This window comes from Littorina saxatilis, linkage group LG8 (genome assembly GCF_037325665.1).
Source record: "Littorina saxatilis isolate snail1 linkage group LG8, US_GU_Lsax_2.0, whole genome shotgun sequence".
Taxonomy (NCBI): Eukaryota; Metazoa; Mollusca; class Gastropoda; order Littorinimorpha; family Littorinidae; genus Littorina; species Littorina saxatilis.
The window spans coordinates 56,687,971-56,709,928 of record NC_090252.1 but is presented as its reverse complement, the minus strand read 5'-3'; the positions used below and the strand labels follow the sequence as shown (position 1 = coordinate 56,709,928).

Here is a 21,958-nt window from a genome sequence, read left to right as displayed (position 1 = left end):
TTTCTCTTTTTTACATTTAGTCAAGTTTTGACTAAATGTTTTAACGTAGAGGGGGAATCGAGACGAGGATCGTGGTGTATGTGCGTGCGTGCGTGTGTGTGTGTGTGTGTGTGTGTGTGTCTGTCTCTGTGTGTGTGTAGAGCGATTCAGACTAAACTACTGGACCGATCTTTATGAAATTTTACATGAGAGTTCCTGGGTATGAAATCCCCAGACATTTTTATTTTTTTTATTTTTATAAATGTCTTTTATGACGTCATATCCGGCTTTTCGTGAAAGTTGAGGCGGCACTGTCACGCTCTCATTTTTCAACCAAATTGGTTGAAATTCTGGTCAAGTAATCTTCGACGAAGCCCGGACTTCGGTATTGCATTTCAGCTTGGTGGCTTAAAACTTAATGAATGACTTTGGTCATTAAAAATCTGAAAATTGTAAAAAAAAATAGTTTTTTTATAAAATGATCCAAATTTACGTTCATCTTATTCCCCATCATTTTCTGATTCCAAAAACATATACATAATTTTATGTTATATTTGGATTAAAAACAAGCTCTGAAAATTAAATTATTATCAAAATCTTTTTTCGAAATCAATTTAAAAACACTTTCATCTTATTCCTTGTCGGTTCCTGATTCCAAAAACATATAGATATGATATGTTTGGATTAAAAACACGCTCAGAAAGTTAAAACGAAGAGAGGTACAGAAAAGCGTGCTATCCTTCTCAGCGCAACGAATACCCCGCTCTTCTTGTCAATTCCACTGGCACTGCCTTTGCCACGGGCGGTGGAGTGACGATGCTACGAGTATACGGTCTTGCTGCGTTGCATTGCGTTCAGTTTCATTCTGTGAGTTCGACAGCTACTTGACTAAATGTTGTATTTTCGCCTTACGCGACTTGTTTCATTTTCATTTCATTTCAATTTCATTTTCATTTCTTCTTCATTTCAGTTCATTACATTTAGTCAACTTTTGACTAAATGTTTTAACGTAGAGGGGGGAATCGAGACGAGGGTCGTGGTGTATGTGTGTGTGTGTGTGTGTGTGTGTGTGTGTGTCTGTGTGTGTGTGTAGAGCGATTCAGACTAAACTACTGGACCGATCTTTATGAAATTTGACATGAGAGTTCCTGGGTATGAAAATCCCCGAACGTTTTTTTCATTTTTTTGATAAATGTCTTTGATGACGTCATATCCGGCTTTTCGTGAAAGTTGAGGCGGCACTGTCACGCCCTCATTTTTCAACCAAATTGGTTGAAATTTTGGTCAAGTAATCTTCGACGAAGCCCGGGGTTCGGTATTGCATTTCAGCTTGGTGGCTTAAAAATTAATTAATGACTTTGGTCATTAAAAATCGGAAAATTGTAAAAAAAAATAAAAATTTATAAAACGATCCAAATTTACGTTTATCTTATTTTCCATCATTTGCTGATTCCAAAAACATATAAATATGTTATATTCGGATTAAAAACAAGCTCTGAAAATTAAATATATAAAAATTATTATCAAAATTAAATTGTCCAAATCAATTTAAAAATACTTTCATCTTATTCCTTGTCGGTTCCTCATTCCAAAAACATATAGATATGATATGTTTGGATTAAAAACACGCTCAGAAAGTTAAAACAAAGAGAGGTACAGAAAAGCGTGATATCCTTCTTAGCGCAACTACTACCCCGCTCTTCTTGTCAATTTCACTGCCTTTGCCATGAGCGGTGGCCTGACGATGCTACGAGTAAAATGGCATTGCGTTCAGTTTCATTCTGTGAGTTCGACAGCTACTTGACTAAATATTGTATTTTCGCCTTACGCGACTTGTTATATTTAGTCAAGTTTTGACTAAATATTTTAACATCGAGGGGGAATCGAAACGAGGGTCGTGGTACAGTGCGTGTGTGCGTGTGTGTGTGTGTCTGTGTGTGTGTGTAGAGCGATTCAGACTAAACTACTGGACCGATCTTTATGAAATTTGACATGAGAGTTCCTGGGTATGAAATCCCCGAACGTTTTTTTCATTTTTTTGATAAATGTCTTTGATGACGTCATATCCGGCTTTTCGTGAAAGTTGAGGCGGCACTGTCACGCCCTCATTTTTCAACCAAATTGGTTGAAATTTTGGTCAAGTAATCTTCGACGAAGTCCGGACTTCGGTATTGCATTTCAGCTTGGTGGCTTAAAAATTAATTAATGACTTTGGTCATTAAAAATCTGAAAATTGTAAAAAAAAATTTTTTATAAAACGATCCAAATTTACGTTTATCTTATTCTCCATCGTTTGCTGATTTAAAAAACATATAAATATGTTATATTCGGATTAAAAACAAGCTCTGAAAATTAAATATATAAAAATTATTATCAAAATTAAATTGTCGAAATCAATTTAAAAACACTTTCATCTTATTCCTTGTCGGTTCCTGATTCCAAAAACATATAGATATGATATGTTTGGATTAAAAACACGCTCAGAAAGTTAAAACAAAGAGAGGTACAGAAAAGCGTGCTATCCTTCTTAGCGCAACTACTACCCCGCTCTTCTTGTCAATTTCACTGCCTTTGCCATGAGCGGTGGACTGACGATGCTACGAGTAGGCCTATACGGTCTTGCTGAAAAATGGCATTGCGTTCAGTTTCATTCTGTGAGTTCGACAGCTACTTGACTAAATGTTGTATTTTCGCCTTACGCGACTTGTTATTTCATTTTCATTTCATTTTTACATTTAGTCAAGTTTTGACTAAATGTTTTAACATAGAGGGGGGAATCGAGACGAGGGTCGTGGTGTATGTGTGTGTGTGTGTGTGTGTGTGTGTGTGTGTGTGTGTGTGTAGAGCGATTCAGACTAAACTACTGGGCTGATCTTTATGAAATTTGACATGAGAGTTCCTGGGTATGATATCCCCGGACTTTTTTTTCATTTTTTCGATAAATACCTTTGATGACGTCATATCCGGCTTTTTGTAAAAGTTGAGGCGGCACTGTCACACCCTCATTTTTCAATTAAATTGATTGAAATTTTGGCAAAGCAATCTTCGACGATGGCCGGGGTTTGCTATTGCATTTCAGCTTGGTGGCTTAAAAACTAACGAATGAGTTTGGTCATTAAAAATCGGAAACTTCTAATTAAAATTATTTTTTTATTAAACGATCCAAAAACAATTTCATCTTATTCTTCGTCATATTCTGATTCCAAAAACATATACATATGTTATATTTGGATTAAAAACAAGCTCTGAAAATTAAAAATATAAAAATTATGATCAAAATTAAATTTCCGAAATCGTTTTAAAAACTATTTCATCTTATTCCTTGTCGGTTCCTGATTCAAAAAACATATAGATATGATATGTTTGGATTAAAAACACGCTCAGAAAGTTAAAACGAAGAGAGGTACAGCAAAGCACAGCGCAATCGCTACCGCGCCAAACAGGCTCGTCACTTTCACTGCCTTTTGCACTAGCGGCGGACTGCGTTCAGTTTCATTCTGTGAGTTCCACAGCTTGACTAAATGTAGTAATTTCGCCTTACGCGACTTGTTATTTCCTTTCATTTTCATTTCATTTTTATCTTCATTTCTTTTACTTTATTTACCAATGCTTGGAAATTCGGGTCGCTTCCTCCATGTGGAAAGCTAGCAGCAACAAGAGTGGCGCTACCCAGGTGTATGCGTGTTTAGCTGTAATCAGCCACCTGCATTTAGGACACAATGACCGAGGTCTTTTACGTGCCATAGTAGTGACACGGGGGTGGGACATGGATGCCGTATCTGAGGCTGCACTTAAAGTCGACCCGTGTCCGTCCAGCCCTGGATTCGAGCTCGTGACTCTAGGATCACAAGTCTAGTGCTCCACTACACCACCTGAACCACCCGGCCCCCCATTCAAGCTCGTGACCCTAGGATCACAAGTCTAGTGCTCCACTACACCACCTGAACCACCCGGCCCCCCATTCAAGCTCGTGACCCTAGGATCACAAGTCTAGTGCTCCACTACACCACCTGAACCACCCGGCCCCCCATTTAGAGAAAGGAGTATGTTATCATCTTCACAATACGAGCCTTGCATGGATAGTTGTGGCTTCTCGGCTCTTCAGATATTTAAACGACGGAAGCACAGTACACTTGCGACATACTCCAGTCCTCAGCTCGCAGTATGTTTATAACACACGAGCACCCACGCACGCACACATGCAAACACGCACAGACGCACGCACGTCAATACAAAATCAAGGCAACCACGTTGACACACAAAGAAATACACAGACACATACGCCCACAAGAAACACAAACACACACACACACACACACACACACACACGTAAACACACACACACACACACACACACACACACACACACACACACACACACACACAGACACACACACACACACACGCACAAGCGCATACAGACACAATGACGATACAGTGTCAACACGTACTAAGACACAACTCTGTATGTGTGTGTGTGTGTGTGTGTGTGTGTGTGTGTGTGTGTGTCTGTCTGTCTGTCTGTCTGTCTGTCTGTCTGTGTTTGCAGGAGGATGTTTACGTTTTGTGCCTTCAGAAAAAAACATCCTTCATTCCATCCGTTGTTCCAAGGCCCATTCCGCCTGGTGTGCAGCTGACACAGGTATTGTAGTGGTTATCCTTTCTTTGGGGGGGGGGGGGGGGGACTTCCAAGTTCCTGTTGGGAAGTCCTTGGCTTTCAGCGGGACATTTCAATCGTGATTTGATCTTTTCATGCGCATTTCCTCAATTGATGTCGTACTATTGTTTGTATATATCTGTGATGATAAGTCTTTATAACAAACAAGCTAACAAACAACCAAGCAATGAAAAAACACAATAAGAAGAGAGCACTCAAACGCACGCCCATGCACACACACACACACACACGCACACACACACGCACAGACACACACAAACACGCACACACACACTGATACACACATAAACATACACACAAACACTTACACACACACACGTACGCACACACTCACACACACACGCACACACACCATGTGACCATAATGATCACACTTTCTACTCAGGAGGCGACCATTGTACCAACAGGGAAAACAGACAAGAAGCTCGCACGACGTAACACACGGGGCAAGTCTAAACATGGCGACCTCAAAGTCGGCAAACCGCGGTTACCGAGGACACCGAGTCGTATGCGAGAGGGGGAGGAATTAGACACGAGGGTCGAATCAACCCCCTCCCTCCCCCTTTTGTCGGACGTCTGTAAAACTGGTGAGATAAAAACAAATATAACACACACAAAATTTTTTAAACAATGGTGAGATGGACGTGTGATTGGATTGTCTCGTCATGTGGTGTGGTGTGGTGTACGTTGTTGTTCGTCCTTCGTTCTCGAAGATGACCGCAGACTCATGGTAGGCTTAGATGTCTGGTCGGATGGGTCCGGAGATGGCTGGTGAGGCCAATCCAGACCAGGAATCCCTTCCCGCATGTGCGACACTCATCAGCTGCTGGGGTTCTGGCTGCTCTGGTTTTCCGGAGTGTGCGCTTTTGCTCTGCAATGTGGATTTTTTGCTCTGCAATGTGGATTCTTCTCTCTTCCGCGGTCTTGGCACCAGTGTGGATTAGGCTACGCCAGGTCGATCTGTCTTGACCCAGTTGCTCACAAGAGTCAATCTGTATGTCAAGGTTTTTCAGAGAGGCTTTCAGCGTGTCCTTAGGCCCCCCCCAAAAAAATAGGTCTGTTTACGGTAACATAGGCCAAAAAAATAGGGTCGGTAGGTCGGGATTTTTTTTTTCCAAAAAAACATAATTTTACGTTATTTTGTTTTTGTTTTTTTGTTTTTTGTTTTTCCAAAATGCCAAAAAAAAAGTCTAGGGTCGCGCGAAAAAAATAGGGTCGGTCGGGTTACCGTAAACAGACTATTTTTTTTTTTTTTGCCTTATATCTTTTCTTTTGCCCTCCAACAGCATGTTTTCCCTGACAGAAAGACCAAAAAGAACTACTGTACTCACGTTAAAATGACGAACACGGAACAAATAACGGCGACGTTTCGACCTATGGGTCTTCTTCAGGCACGAAAAGACAAGTACACACAACAAAGAAGAAGAAAGACGATAGAACAGAAAGAAAGGAGAATCACTGACAAAACAACGGCACTGCACAAACCAACAGATGACACAGACAGAGGAGCAAGGGAGGCTACTCCAGGGGAAAAATAAACAAACCCTGGAGTAGCTTCCCTTGCTCCTCATGCGGTGTTTGTGGCATGCTGTGGTGAAATATGTATTGCGTAACGTCTAGTGGTGTGGTGAGACGAGTGAAAGTATTGTATGGTGTATGGTTGGCCGTCTGTGACATTCGTAGGATGGATTTCTTAGTTCTGTGCCTTGTGGTGTGGTGTGGTGTAGTGTAGGGCTAAATGTGATGTATTGTTGAATGATGTGTGGTCGACCGTCTCTTCCAACAGTCAGAGAAATGTCTGTGCTTTGGCGTGGTGTGGTGTTGTTTGCTGTGGTGTGGTGGGATGTGATGTGGTGTGGTGTTGTTTGCTGTTGTGTGATGTGGTGGTGTGATGGGGTGTGGTGTTGTTTGCTGTGGTGGTGTGGTGTGATGGGGTGTGGTGTTGTTTGCTGTGATGTGGTGTGGTGTGGTGTGATGGGGTGTGGTACGTGTTGTTTGCTGTGGTGTGATGTGGTGTGGTGTGGTGTGATGGGGTGTGGTGTTGTTTGCTGTGGTGTGGTGTGGTGTGGTGTGATGGGGTGTGGTGTTGTTTGCTGTGATGTGGTGTGGTGTGGGGTGTGGTGTTGTTTGCTGTGGTGTGATGTGGTGTGGTGTGGTGTGATGTGATGGGGTGTGGTGTTGTTTGCTGTGGTGTGGTGTGGTGTGATGGGGTGTGGTGTTGTTTGCTGTGGTGTGATGTGGTGTGATGGGGTGTGGTGTTGTGATGGGGTGTGGTGTTGTTTTTCTGTGGTGGGGTGTGGTGTGGTGTGATGGGGTGTGGTTTGTGGGGTGGTGTGGTGTGGTGTGATGTGTCCAAGTGTTTTGTTGTTGTATAGTATCATTTAAAGGGCACAGTAAGCCTCCCGTAAACCATCACAGATACTGTCAGGCTTTTACACACAGTACAAACACCCTTTCGTTTAACCTTTGCCGTGCTTCCTGGGTTCACCTGTACCCAGAGACACACTAAAATCATTGTAACTCTGGAACCATTAAAGGTATCGTTTTGAAATTTTAAGTATCTCTCACACACCTAATTTGCTCTCTGTCTGCAAATTTTTAGTGTGTACATGACAAAACATTAAAATTAATTGATTGTGATAATTTACATAAACACTACCGATGGCGCGGGTTCACACAAACCCATACTTTTAAAGAGTAGTAGTGATTGTAACTATCCCTCTGCCGACGGCGCGGGTTCTGCTACACCCATAATTACCAAAGCGGCGGAACAGTGTCTGTCTGCCTGTTTGTCTCCAAGAGACTGTCTGTCTCTCTGTCTGTCTGTCCGTATCTCTCTGTCTGTATGTCTGTTGTCAGTTGCTCTGTCTGTCTGTCTGTCTATCTGTCTATCCGTCTATCTGACTGTCTGTCTATCTGACTGTCTGTCTCTGTCTCTCTCTCTCTGTCTCTCTCTCTCTGTCTCTCTCTCTGTCTCTGTCTCTCTCTGTCTCTCTCTCTCTCTCTGTCTCTCTCTCTCTCTGTCTCTCTCTCTTAGTATCTCTCTGTCTCTCTCTCTTAGTCTCTCTCTCTGTCTCTCTTTCTTAGTCTCTCTCTCTCTTTCTTAGTCTCTCTCTCTCTCTCTCTCTCTTTCTTAGTCTCTCTCTCTCTCTTTCTTAGTCTCTCTCTCTCTCTTTCTTAGTCTCTCTCTCTCTCTTTCTTAGTCTCTCTCTCTTTCTTAGTCTCTCTCTCTCTTTCTTAGTCTCTCTTTCTTAGTCTCTCTCTCTCTCTTTCTTAGTCTCTCTCTCTCTTTCTTAGTCTCTCTCTTTCTTAGTCTCTCTCTCTCTCTTTCTTAGTCTCTCTCTCTCTTTCTTAGTCTCTCTCTCTCTCTCTCTCTCTCTTTCTTAGTCTCTCTCTCTCTTTCTTAGTCTCTCTCTCTCTCTCTTTCTTAGTCTCTCTCTCTCTCTTTCTTAGTCTCTCTCTCTCTCTCTTTCTTAGTCTCTCTCTCTCTCGCTCTTTCTTAGTCTCTCTCTCTCTTTCTTAGTCTCTCTCTCTCTTTCTTAGTCTCTCTCTCTCTTTCTTAGTCTCTCTCTCTCTCTCTTTCTTAGTCTCTCTCTCTCTCTTTCTTAGTCTCTCTCTCTCTTTCTTAGTCTCTCTCTCTCTCTCTCTCTCTTTCTTAGTCTCTCTCTCTCTTTCTTAGTCTCTCTCTCTCTCTTTCTTAGTCTCTCTCTCTCTCTCTTTCTTAGTCTCTCTCTCTCTCTTTCTTAATCTCTCTCTCTCTCTTAGTCTCTCTCTCTCTTTCTTAGTCTCTCTCTCTCTCTCTCTTTCTTAGTCTCTCTTTCTTAGTCTCTCTCTCTCTCTTTCTTAGTCTCTCTCTCTCTCTCTTTCTTAGTCTCTTTCTTAGTCTCTCTCTCTCGCTCTCTTTCTTAGTCTCTCTCTCTCTCTTTCTTAGTCTCTCTCTCTCTCTTTCTTAGTCTCTCTCTCTCTCTCTTTCTTAGTCTCTCTCTCTCTCTCTCTTTCTTAGTCTCTCTCTCTCTTTCTTAGTCTCTCTCTCTCTTTCTTAGTCTCTCTCTCTCTTTCTTAGTCTCTCTCTCTCTCTCTTTCTTAGTCTCTCTCTCTCTCTTTCTTAGTCTCTCTCTCTCTTTCTTAGTCTCTCTCTCTCTCTCTCTCTTTCTTAGTCTCTCTCTCTCTTTCTTAGTCTCTCTCTCTCTCTTTCTTAGTCTCTCTCTCTCTCTCTTTCTTAGTCTCTCTCTCTCTCTTTCTTAGTCTCTCTCTCTCTCTTTCTTAGTCTCTCTCTCTCTTTCTTTGTCTCTCTCTCTCTCTCTTTCTTAGTCTCTCTCTCACTCTTTCTTAGTCTCTCTCTCTCTCTCTTTCTTAGTCTCTCTCTCTCTCTCTTTCTTAGTCTCTCTCTCTTTCTTAGTCTCTCTCTCTCTTTCTTAGTCTCTCTCTCTCTCTTTCTTAGTCTCTCTCTCTCTCTTTCTTAGTCTCTTTCTCTCTCTCTCTTTCTTAGTCTCTTTCTCTCTCTTTCTTAGTCTCTCTCTCTCTCTTTCTTAGTCTCTCTCTCTCTTTCTTAGTCTCTCTTTCTCTTTCTTACTCTCTCTCTCTCTCTTTCTTAGTCTCTCTCTCTTTCTTAGTCTCTCTCTCTCTCTCTTTCTTAGTCTCTCTCTCTTTCTTAGTCTCTAGTCTCTCTCTCTTTCTCTCTCTCTTTCTTAGTCTCTCTCTCTCTTTCTTAGTCTCTCTCTCTCTCTCTTTCTTAGTCTCTCTCTCTCTCTCTTTCTTAGTCTCTCTCTCTCTCTCTCTCTCTTTCTTAGTCTCTCAGTCTCTCCCTCTCCCTCTGCCTCCCCCTCTCCCTCCCCTGCAAGAGGTCGGTGAAGGGAGAAACTCGATGCACCCACTGAAGTAGCGCTGTGGGTTTCCCTGAACCCACCCCGTCGTTAGAGAAATAAACGGTAAAAACCCTCTTTCAAATGTATGGGTTCAGACAAACCCGCATCGTCGTTAGAGAAATAAACGGTAAAAACCCTCTTTCAAATGTATGGGTTCAGACAAACCCGCATCGTCGGGCGTGTGTAGTCAAAAGCGGCATCCGGCAAAGGTTAAACACTCACCGCTTGAGAACATCCTAGGTGCCCTACGTAAAGAAAGGGTGTTTGTACTGTGTGTAAAAGCCTGACAGTATCTGTGATGGTTTACGGGAGGCTTACTGTGGCTTTAATGTGTGTTGAGTTTTTTAATAAAAGGTGACGTGGTCTGCCGTGCGTGGCTTTTTATCGAGAGGTTTTATGTGTTGTTGCATTGTGTTTGAGGGTGTTGGGTGCCGTTATCTGACATCGTTATCTGAGTATCAGTATCATCGCCACCATCATCAATATCATCATCGCAAAAGAGCTAAGCAAACTGATGTTTCACTCCTCACCAAGTAAATATTATTACAGAATAGACCGATTTTAAGAAACATCGGATGTAACAAAGTCCGTTTGTATGAAAGGTGCTGGGGGGGTCCCGGCAGCATCTACTCTTTGTTATTACTTAGAATTTTCCGCTTGTAAGAAACACGGATGTATGAAAGTCCGTTTGTACGAAAGGAAATCTCTGGTCCCGAACAGCACCAATGGCCGGTTATTAGAAAATAAGTTTAGCTGAATACCTTATAATTTGTATTTGTTTTACAATTTTAGAGCTCCAATTTACTTTGATCCACATTTCGGGATTTGTTTGTTTGTTTGAGTTTTCTTTTCTGGTAAACAGCTAATTACAATTGATGAATAGTCTTCGTTTGTCAAGTAGAAGTGGTGACAAATTGCTTAAGTATGCCTTGTATTGGACTCTGTAAACGGAAGTTATTTTGGGTAGTCACTGCCATGCATGAGGTCATGCAAGCTTACATCTACATGTATGTATGTGGCCTTTCTAATTTAGTGTGAGTGCTTGCACAGAAGCGAGGCAAAAGATGCCAATCAGTAGGCCTAGTGGGCCAAAAGACAACTTGAATCTCCATTGAATATCGAGATGGGTGAATATATTTTTCATATTTTTTCTGGTATACATGTACTTAGAACAGAATGTTCTGATTTCTTTTTTCACTCCAAACAGATGACTATTGATTTCCTAGCTCAATTTGGGTCGAAGGAGGAGGGGTGAGTGGGGCCGGGATGAGAGAGACAGACAGACAGACAGACAGACAGATAGATAGACAGAGATAGTCTTACTTATAGGAGACTACCCAAACCACAAATTATGAAAGACAATCAAAATATTTCCGCTGGCTCATCATATATGGAGAAAAACCCTCTGAGCTTTCAACAATTTCAAAAGTCTGACGAGGTACATCACAAATGCTGATTATACTTCGAACCCTCTGAAAGAATTATCATTACATTTGCCCGTTATTTCGTCTGAGATGTAGCAAATTGTCAAACATATGACATTCTCTCTTTATTTGAATCAATGCCTGTTATTCGTCCGTTAGCTGGATTACAAACATTATTTGTTTTACTGCTTTTGGAAATAAAAGCTTTAAATATAAAATTTCCTTGGGTTTTGTTGTTCTCTCTCTCTCTCTCTCTCTCTCTCTCTCTCTCTCTCTCTCTCTCTCTCTCTCTCTCTCTCTCTCTCTCTCTCTCTCTCTGTGTGTTTGTGTGTAATACAATTTAAACCTACAAAAACAAGTAAAGGCGAAAATAGTGTGAAAACATCAATTTTACATAGAAAAAATGATTGACTGGTTATTAGAAAGTCGACCTTGCAATATTTTCTTATATCCGGTCAAACCGGTTACAGAAAACACCGGATATATAAAACCTAAAGTTTGGGTCCCCACGGGTTTCTTACAACCGGTCTATACTGTATTGACATCATCAGAATCATCAGAATCATCATCATCATCATCATCATCATCATCCATCATCATCATCTTCATTAGTCCAGTCCTGTTTACCCCTACTATTTTGGAGTAATTTATTACTATTTTTGTAGGATTTGGGGGAAATATACTCCATTTGAGTCCGAGATTACGATTTTAAAATGTGCTTCAACTTAGTTTTATGTTGCTAATGTTGACATTTGTAACTCCTGGGATTACTATTTGGTCATCAGACTACTATTTTTGATCTGACCTGTTTACCCCCAACACTTGTCAAGAGTAATGGTCAAGCCACAAATAGTAGTCTGATGACCAAATAGTAATCCCGGGAGTTACAAATGCCAACATTAGCAACATAAACCTAAGTTGAAGCACATTTTAAAATCGTAATCTCGGACTCAAATGGAGTATTTTTCCCCAAAATCCTACACAAATAGTAAAATTACTCCAAAATAGTAGGGGTAAACAGGTCTGGTAATGAAGATGATAATGATGATTATGATGATGATGATGATGATGATGATGATGATGATGATGATGCTGATGAATCAGCATCCGTATCATCATCATCATCGTCAGCAGCAGCAGCAGCTACATCATGGCAAAAAAAGACAAGTCGCGTAAGGCGAAAATACAACATTTAGTCAAGTAGCTGTCGAACTCACAGATTGAAACTGAACGCAATGCAACGCAGCAAGACCGTATACTCGTAGCATCGTCAGTCCACCGCTCATTGCAAAGGCAGTGAAATTGACAAGAAGAGCGGGGTAGTAGTTGCGCTGAGAAGGATAGCACGCTTTTCTGTACCTCTCTTCGTTTTAACTTTCTGAGCGTGTTTTCAATCCAAACATATCATATCTATATGTTTTTGGAATCAGGAACCAACAAGGAATAAGATGAAAGTGTTTTTAAATTGATTTCGAAAATTTAATTTTGATCATAATTTTTAAATTTTTAATTTTCAGAGCTTGTTTTTAATCCAAATATAACATATTTATATGTTTTTGGAATCAGAAAATGATGGAGGATAAGATGAATGTAAATTTGGATCGTTTTATAAAAAAAAATATTTTTTTACAATTTTTAGATTTTTAATGACCAAAGTTATTAATTAATTTTTAAGCCACCAAGCTGAAATGCAATACCGAATTCCGGGCTTCGTCTGAGATTACTTGACCAAAATTCAACCAATTTGGTTGAAAAATGAGAGCGTGACAGTGCCGCCTCAACTTTCACGAAAAGCCGGATATGACGTCATCAAAGAAATTTATCAAAAAAATGAAAACAACGTCTAAGGATATCATACCCAGGAACTCTCATGTCAAATTTCATAAAGATCGGTCCAGTAGTTTAGTCTGAATCGCTCTACACACACACAGACAGACACACACACATACACCACGACCCTCGTCTCGATTCCCCCCTCTATGTTAAAACATTTAGTCAAAACTTGACTAAATGTAATTAGCAAACTGGTGTTTCACTTTTCTGTCAGTGAAAGTGCTCTTGAATGTGGGGTCAAAGTTCGAACTGGGCGGCGCTGTGTCAGGAAATCAAAACCTGTTGCACCTTCCAGGCTTGTCAGCCATGTCGAGCCCCCTGCTGTCCGAGAAGATCACGGAGATGGACACGGAGAAACCGCCCTCGACCTTCTCCACAAAGGACAAGCTGGACTACTTCAAGCCCACCATTCAGGTCTGTGGAGTGTGGCTGTTGGTTTAAACAGTTTTTTTAGTCAACATTGTTTGCAGGGTTTCATTTACTAGTGCGCCCTGCGCCATTGGCGCTTTAAATCTGAAAATGTCCCATCACAATTTCCTTCAGTGCGTCAAAGGACGCATTGAGATTACGTACCACTGTGCCACCAAATGTACACTTGACATCGGATTACACAAACACACACGCACACACACACACACACACACACACACACACAAACACACACACACACACACACACACACACACATAGAAGATAATTCTCACATGGCACCATATTGTACCATTTTGCATCTTTGGTTAAAACGCGCACAGGCCTCTTTGGCGCTTCTTGCCCGCTTCGACTATGTCTCATCGGAACTTGGTTGAGGGGGAAAAAAGTCCCATTGTCTTTTTCTTCCAGGCTAAACCCTGTGTATGGATATGATATCTTCTTCTGCGTTCGATGTTATGGCCGTTAAATCCTCAGGTCGGTGGCTGCCAAGAAGTCAGCAGTCTCCTGTAGATCGGCAGTGGGTCGGATATGATATATAATAAGCACGTTTAGGATCAACCACGAGTTATTATGAGTTATTTCTAATATGCTGACTGTTAGCAAATGATAACAAGACATGTCGAGAAAAAAGATATCAAGCATGAGCCTTTTAGGCGAATGCTGATATCGTTTGTGAGACATGTCTGTTATCATTTGCTAACAGTCAGCATATTAGAAATAACGGTTTTATTACCGTTTAATTCGACCAAAAGAAATTTCGAAGCAACCCCGCGAATTTGACAGAACAGCAGCAATGGGAACTTGAGCGCTTCTACCTGATTATGCCTGTCAGTCAAAGAATTCTCGTGACCTGAGTCAGCCAATCAGAGTAACACACCTGACGTGATGAATATTCACAGGTCAAATGCCTTTGACACACAACAATCTCACAAGATAAACCATGTTGAACATGCGTTTCGGTTGCTTCGCTTTTTCTCGTTGAACAGAGAGCGACAGATTTAGAACCGACTCCAGACGGATGGGAAATGACGTAAAGATACATTTGATGTAAAGCGAGTGGCGCAATTTCACTTGATTTTTCCGAACTTTGATCATTTAGATTTCAAGTGAGCGGACGGCATTGCACACTCAGACGATGGGCGGTGCCTTGCTGTTCCGTTACGCACCCACCGACAAAACTCGCTTTTCGGTATTTTTTAGATAAAGAGAGTATTACCTGACAGCATTTAAAGTGTCATTCTTTAGAATAAATCGCGCTCATATTGTTGAATTACATTTTTACTTTGTCTTGTTAATTTTTAGCGTGATAAACAAAAAGGGTCCCTGCCTGAACGTTATAACATTTAGAGGGTCACCTAAAATCCGTCCTGATTGGTCAAAAAGCCATATGGGGCACTGAATTGGTAATAAATGCTTAAAGTGGTGATCCTAGGAGGAGAAACAAACAGACGGCGAGACGTTAACTGTTTGCTCTTTAAAACAAACATTATGGTGGTGGTGATGATGGTGGTGGTGATGGTGGTGGTGGCGGTGGTGGTGGTGGTTGCTGGAATACTTCAAGCCCTACGCTCAGGTTTGTAGCGCTTGAGTTCCATCTTCAGGCTATTTTGATTAAACTGTATGTGTTTATCAATCAATCAATATGAGGCTTATATCGCGCGTATTCCGTGGGTATAGTTCTAAGCGCAGGGATTTATTTATTTTTTATTTTATTTTTATTTGATGCAATTTATATCGCGCACATATTCAAGGCGCAGGGATTTATTTATGCCGTGTGAGATGGAATTTTTTTACACAATACATCACGCATTCACATCGGCCAGCAGATCGCAGCCATTTCGGCGCATAATTATCCTACTTTTCACGGCCTATGTGTTTATGTGGGTCCGGTACTGTACTGCATGATCAAATGCTGATGTAATTGCCCCACGTGTTTTGTGTGTGATCATTGTTGAGTTTGATTGTTGAAGATATTATATAACGCGAATGAGACTACCGTTTGGTGGTTAAAAGTGATATAGAACAACGTTGTATTTGTATCATAGTTGTTGTGGTTGTTGTTGAAATACTTCAAGCCCTACTCACAGAACTGTAGCGGTTTTTGAGTCGTTTTTTTTCTTTTTTTCTTTATTTAATAATAATAATAATAATAATAACGATTATTTATATAGCGCGTAAACCTCGTGGTGACAAGCCCAGACCGCTTTGGTGTTTAACGTCGTTTTCAACCACGAAGGTTATATCGCGACGGGGAAAGGGGGGAGAGGGGATAGAGCCACTTGTCAATTGTTTCTTGTTCACAAAAGCACTAATCAAAAATTTGCTCCAGGGGCTTGCAACGTAGTACAATGTATTACCTTACTGGGAGAATGCAAGTTTCCAGTACAAAGGACTTGACATTATTTTCTTACATACTGCTTGACTAAAATCTTTACAAAAATTGACTATATTCTAAACAAGAAACACTTAACAAGGGTAAAAGTAGAAACAGAATCCGTTAGTCGCCTCTTACGACATGCTGGGGAGCATCGGGTAAATTCTTCCCCCTAACCCGCGGGGTTTGTTTTAGTCGTTATTGTTAAGGTTGATGAAGCAATTCAAACCTTGCGTGCATGTTTGAAGTGTGTGTTGATGTTACTGTTGCTGTGTTTCAAACATGCTTTGCAGGTCACAGCATTGCTGAAGCAATGAATTGTGTTGCGTTTTTGTCGCAGATTACAACATAAACAGTCAAAAAGATTTTAGTGTAGCCACCCTAACGAAATAATATACGGTTTGTTAGTTCGCATCTTCAGCGAATATCTAATTTACATTTCCCGTGATCACGTTCTGGAGATGCCCTGATATTGATGAAAACTAATTTGTAAAGAGATTGCAGTGTTCGACTCCTTGCAAGAAGGTCAATAAAACGTGGTATACATCCAAGTGGATAGATGCCTAAGGCATGACTGAAAGCCCCGGCAGCTCCGTGCACCTTAACCTTTGCCGTGCTTCCTGGGTTCACCTGTACCCAGAGACACACTAAAATCATTGTAACTCTGGAACCATTAAAGGTATCGTTTTGAAATTTTAAGTATCTCTCACACACCTAATTTGCTCTCTGTCTGCAAATTTTTAGTGTGTACATGACAAAACATCAGAATTAATTGATTATGATAATTTACATAAACACTACCGATGGCGCGGGTTCACACATACCCATACTTTTAAAGAGTAGTTGTGATTGTAACTATCCCTCTGCCGACGGCGCGGGTTCTGCTACACCCATAATTACCAAAGCGGCGGAACAGTGTCTGTCTGCCTGTTTGTCTCCAAGAGACTGTCTGTCTCTCTGTTTGTCTGTCCGTATCTCTCTGTCTGTCTGTCTGTCTATCCGTCTATCTGACTGTCTGTCTATCTGACTGTCTGTCTCTCTCTCTGTCTCTCTCTCTGTCTGTCTCTCTCTCTGTCTGTCTCTCTCTCTGTCTCTCTCTCTCTGTCTCTCTCTCTTAGTCTCTCTCTCTGTCTCTCTCTTAGTCTCTCTCTCTGTCTCTCTTTCTTAGTCTCTCTCTCTCTCTTTCTTAGTCTCTCTCTCTCTCTTTCTTAGTCTCTCTCTCTCTTAGTCTCTCTCTCTCTTTCTTAGTCTCTCGCTTTCTTAATCTCTCTCTCTCTTTCTTAGTCTCTCTCTCTCTCTTTTTTAGTCTCTCTCTCTCTCTCTTTCTTAGTCTCTCTCTCTCTCTCTTAGTCTCTCTCTCTCTCTTTCTTAGTCTCTCTCTCTCTTTTAGTCTCTCTCTCTTTCTTAGTCTCTCTCTCTTTCTTAGTCTCTCTCTCTCTCTTTCTTAGTCTCTCTCTCTCTTTTTTAGTCTCTCTCTCTCTTTCTTAGTCTCTCTCTCTCTCTTTCTTAGTCTCTCTCTCTCTTTCTTAGTCTCTCTCTCTTTCTTAGTCTCTCTCTCTCTCTTTCTTAGGCTCTCTCTCTCTCTTTCTTAGTCTCTCTCTCTCTTTCTTAGTCTCTCTCTCTCTCTCTTAGTCTCTCTCTCTCTTTCTTAGTCTCTCTCTCTCTCTCTCTTAGTCTCTCTCTCTTTCTTAGTCTCTCTTTCTCTCTCTTAGTCTCTCTCTCTCTCTCTCTCTTAGTCTCTCTCTCTCTCTCTTTCTTAGTCTCTCTCTCTCTATCTTTCTTAGTCTCTCTCTCTCTCTTTCTTAGTATCTCTCTCTCTCTCTTTCTTAGTCACTCTCTCTTTCTTAGTCTATCTCTCTCTTTTTCTTTGTCTCTCTCTCTCTTAGTCTCTCTCTCTTTCTTAGTCTCCCTCTCTCTCTTTCTTAGTCTCTCTCTCTCTCTCTTTCTTAGTCTCTCTTTCTCTTTCTTAGTCTCTCTCTCTCTCTCTTTCTTAGTCTCTCTCTCTCTCTTTCTTAGTCTCTCTCTCTCTCTCTCTCTGTCTTAGTCTCTCTCTCTATTTATTTGTCTCTCTCTCTCTCTTTATTTGTCTCTCTCTCTATCTTTCTTAGTCTCTCTCTCTCTCTTTCTTAGTATCTCTCTCTCTCTCTCTCGTTCTTAGTCTCTCTCTCTTTCTTAGTCTCTCTCTCTTTCTTAGTCTCTCTCTCTCTCTTTCTTAGTCTCTCTCTCTTTCTTAGTCTCTCTCTCTCTCTCTTTCTTAGTCTCTCTCTCCTTCTTAGTCTCTCTCTCTCTCTCTCTTTCTTAGTCTCCCTCTCTCTCTTTCTTAGTCTCTCTCTCTCTCTTTCTTAGTCTCTCTCTCTCTTTCTTAGTATCTCTCTCTCTCTCTCTTTCTTAGTCTCTCTCTCTCTCTCTTTCTTAGTCTCTCTCTCTCTTTCTTAGTAGTCTCTCTCTCTCTCTTTCTTAGTCTCTCTCTCTTTCTTAGTCTCTCTCTCTCTCTTTCTTAGTCTCTCTCTCTCTCTCTCTCTCTCTTTCTTAGTCTCCCTCTCTCTCTGTCTTAGTCTCTCTCTCTCTCTCTGTCTTAGTCTCTCACTCTCTTTCTTAGACTCTCTCTCTCTCTTTCTTAGTCTCTCTCTCTCTTTCTTAGTCTCTCTCTCTCTCTCTTTCTTAGTCTCTCTCTCTCTCTCTTTCTTAGTCTCTCTCTCTTTCTTAGTAGTCTCTCTCTCTCTCTCTTTCTTAGTCTCTCTCTCTTTCTTAGTCTCTCTCTCTCTCTTTCTTAGTCTCTCTCTCTCTCTCTGTCTTAGTCTCTCTCTCTATTTATTTGTCTCTCTCTCTCTCTTTATTTGTCTCTCTCTCTATCTTTCTTAGTCTCTCTCTCTCTTTTTCTTAGTATCTCTCTCTCTCTCTCTCTTTCTTAGTCTCTCTCTCTCTTTCTTAGTCTCTCTCTCTTTCTTAGTCTCTCTCTCTCTCTTTCTTAGTCTCTCTCTCTTTCTTAGTCTCTCTCTCTCTCTCTCTTTCTTAGTCTCTCTCTCTTTCTTAGTCTCTCTCTCTCTCTCTCTTTCTTAGTCTCCCTCTCTCTCTTTCTTAGTCTCTCTCTCTCTCTCTTTCTTAGTCTCTCTCTCTCTCTCTATCTTTGTCTCTCTCTCTCTTTCTTAGTCTCTCTCTTTCTCTTAGTCTCTCTCTCTTTCTTAGTCTCCCTCTCTCTCTTTCTTAGTCTCTCTCTCTCTCTTTCTTAGTCTCTCTCTTTCTTAGTCTCTCTCTCTCTCTTTCTTAGTCTCTCTCTCTCTTTCTTAGTCTCTCTCTCTCTCTCTTTCTTAGTCTCTCTCTCTCTTTATTTGTCTCTCTCTCTCTCTTTATTTGTCTCTCTCTCTATCTTTCTTAGTCTCTCTCTCTCTCTTTCTTAGTATCTCTCTCTCTCTCTCTCTTTCTTAGTCTCTCTCTCTCTCTCTTTCTTAGTCTCTCTCTCTTTCTTAGTAGTCTCTCTCTCTCTCTTTCTTAGTCTCTCTCTCTCTCTTTCTTAGTCTCTCTCTCTCTCTCTCTCTCTCTCTCTCTCTCTCTCTTTCTTAGTCTCCCTCTCTCTCTGTCTTAGTCTCTCTCTCTCTCTCTGTCTTAGTCTCTCACTCTCTTTCTTAGACTCTCTCTCTCTCTTTCTTAGTCTCTCTCTCTCTCTTTCTTAGTCTCTCGCTCTCTCTCTCTTTCTTAGTCTCTCTCTCTCTTTCTTAGTCTCTCTCTCTCTTTCTTAGTCTATCTCTCTCTCTCTCTCTCTTTCTTAGTCTCTTAGTCTCTCTCAGTCTCTCCCTCCCCCTCTCCCTCCCCCTCTCCCTCCCCTGCAAGAGGTCGGTGAAGGGAGAAACTCGATGCAACCACTGAAGTAGCGCTGTGGGTTTCCCTGAACCCACCCCGTCGTTAGAGAAATAAACGGTAAAAACCCTCTTTCAAATGTATGGGTTCAGACAAACCCGCATCGTCGTTAGAGGAATAAACGGTAAAAACCCTCTTGCAAATGTATGGGTTCAGACAAACCCGCATCGTCGGGAGTGTGTAGTCAAAAGCGGCATCCGGCAAAGGTTAAAGGTATCGTTTTGAAATTTTAAGTATCTCTCACACACCTAATTTGCTCTCTGTCTGCAAATGTTTAGTGTGTACATGACAAAACATCAGAATTAATTGATTATGATAATTGACATAAACACTACCGATGGCGCGGGTTCACACAAACCCATACTTTTAAAGAGTAGTAGTGATTGTAACTATCCCTCTGCCGACGGCGCGGGTTCTGCTACACCCATAATTACCAAAGCGGCGGAACAGTGTCTGTCTGCCTGTTTGTCTCCAAGAGACTGTCTGTCTCTCTGTTTGTCTGTACGTATCTCTCTGTCTGTTGTCAGTTGCTCTGTCTGTCTGTCTTCCGTCTATCTGACTGTCTGTCTATCTGACTGTCTGTCTCTCTGTCTCTGTCTCTGTCTCTCTTTCTTAGTCTCTCTTTATTAGTCTCTCTCTCTCTTTCTTAGTCTCTTTCTTAGTCTCTCTCTCTCTTTCTTAGTCTCTCGCTCTCTCTCTTTCTTAGTCTCTCTCTCTCTCTCTTAGTCTCTCTCTTTCTTAGTCTCTCTCTTAGTCTCTCTCTCTTTCTTAGTCTCTCTTTCTCTCTCTCTTAGTCTCTCTCTCTCTCTTTTAGTCTCTCTCTCTCTCTTTCTTAGTCTCTCTCTCTCTTTCTTAGTCTCTCTCTCTCTCTCTAGCTCTTTCTTAGTCTCTCTCTCTCTCTCTTTTTCTTAGTCTCTCTCTCTCTCTCTTAGTCTCTCTCTTTCTTAGTCTCTCTCTTTCTTAGTCTCTCTCTCTCTTTCTTAATCTCTCTCTCTCTTTCTTAGTCTCTCTCTCTCTTTCTTAGTCTCTCTCTCTTAGTCTCTCTCTCTCTTTCTTAGTCTCTCTCTCTCTCTTTATTTGTCTTTCTCTCTCTATCTTTCTTAGTCTCTCTCTCTTTCTTAGTATATATCTCTCTCTTTCTTAGTCTCTCTCTCTCTCTTTCTTAGTCTCTCTCTCTTTCTTAGTCTCTCTCTCTCTTTCTTAGTCTCTCTCTCTCTCTCTTTTAGTCTCTCTCTCTCTTTCTTAGTCTCCCTCTCTCTCTTTCTTAGTCTCTCTCTCTCTTTCTTAGTCTCTCACTCTCTTAGACTCTCTCTCTCTTTCTTAGTCTCTCTCTCTCTCTTTCTTAGTCTCTCTCTCTTTCTTAGTCTCTCTCTCTCTCTCTTTCTTAGTCTCTCTCTCTCTCTTTCTTAGTCTCTCTCTCTTTCTTAGTCTCTCAGTCTCTCTCATCAGTCTCTCCCTCCCCCTCTCCCTCCCCTGCAAGAGGTCGGTGAAGGGAGAAACTCGATGCACCCACTGAAGTAGCGCTGTGGGTTTCCCTGAACCCACCCCGTCGTTAGAGAAATAAACGGTAAAAACCCTCTTTCAAATGTATGGGTTCAGACAAACCCGCATCGTCGTTAGAGGAATAAACGGTAAAAACCCTCTTTCAAATGTATGGGTTCAGACAAACCCGCATCGTCGGGAGTGTGTAGTCAAAAGCGGCATCCGGCAAAGGTTAAAGTGTCAAGCCCAGTTTTCTTCTTCTTCTTTGTTCATGGGCTTAGACTCCCACGTTCACCCATGTTTTTAGCACGGGTGGATTTGTACGTGTATGACCGTTTTTACCACACCATTCAGGCAGCATACGCCGATTTCGGGGGAGGCATGCTGGGTATTTTCGTGTTTCTATAACCCACCGAACTCTGACATGGATTACAGGATCTTTTCTGTGCGCACTTGGTCTTGTGCTTGCGTGTACACACGAAGGGGGTTAAGTCACTAGCAGGTTTGCACATAAGTTGACCTGGGAGATAGGAAAAATCTCCACTCTTAACCCATCAGGCGGCAGCGATCGGGATTCGAACTCACAACCTCCCGATTAGGAGGCCGACGTCTTACCACCACGCCACTTCGCCCGTCGTCAAGCCCAGTAACTTTAAGATGAAGCTGCGTCCATGCCGTGTCAGTGTGTTTGTTTGTCAGGGATGGCCAAATCCCAAAATGTTAACTCGCCAGCCGGGCAAGTAACTGCAAGAGATTCACTAGCCCGCCAGAAATGTCGCTGGCCCGGTGCATACCAAAGTTGCTCCATCAGATTTTGGAACTCGATTTTGCAACCAAAATTGTTGCATTTGACCAGAATTTTCACTAGCCGGCCGGGTGAGTTGCCAGGCGGTTTCTACTAGCCCGGCGGATATTTTACTCGCCCCTGGCGACCGGGCGGACGATTTGGCCATCCCTGTTTGTGATTGCATCTCATCTCCAAGAATAATGTTCCTGTGACTCACATTGCTGACTTCGTGCATAAGTCTTGGCTTGT

At 41.7% G+C, this 21,958-nt stretch overlaps 1 protein-coding gene across 1 annotated transcript in view; it reads left to right on the top strand.

Annotated features, from left to right (window-relative positions):
• Positions 1 to 4,535: 4,535 nt before the first annotated feature.
• Positions 4,536 to 21,958, top strand: part of LOC138973904 (leucine-rich repeat-containing protein 71-like) — a gene marked incomplete at its 5' end in the record, with an annotated part of 37,553 nt that continues 20,130 nt past the window's right edge. Inside the window, 3 exon segments of the mRNA XM_070346609.1 lie at positions 4,536 to 4,621; positions 5,043 to 5,244; positions 12,994 to 13,193. Of these exon segments, the coding sequence (XP_070202710.1) occupies positions 4,536 to 4,621; positions 5,043 to 5,244; positions 12,994 to 13,193 (488 nt within the window).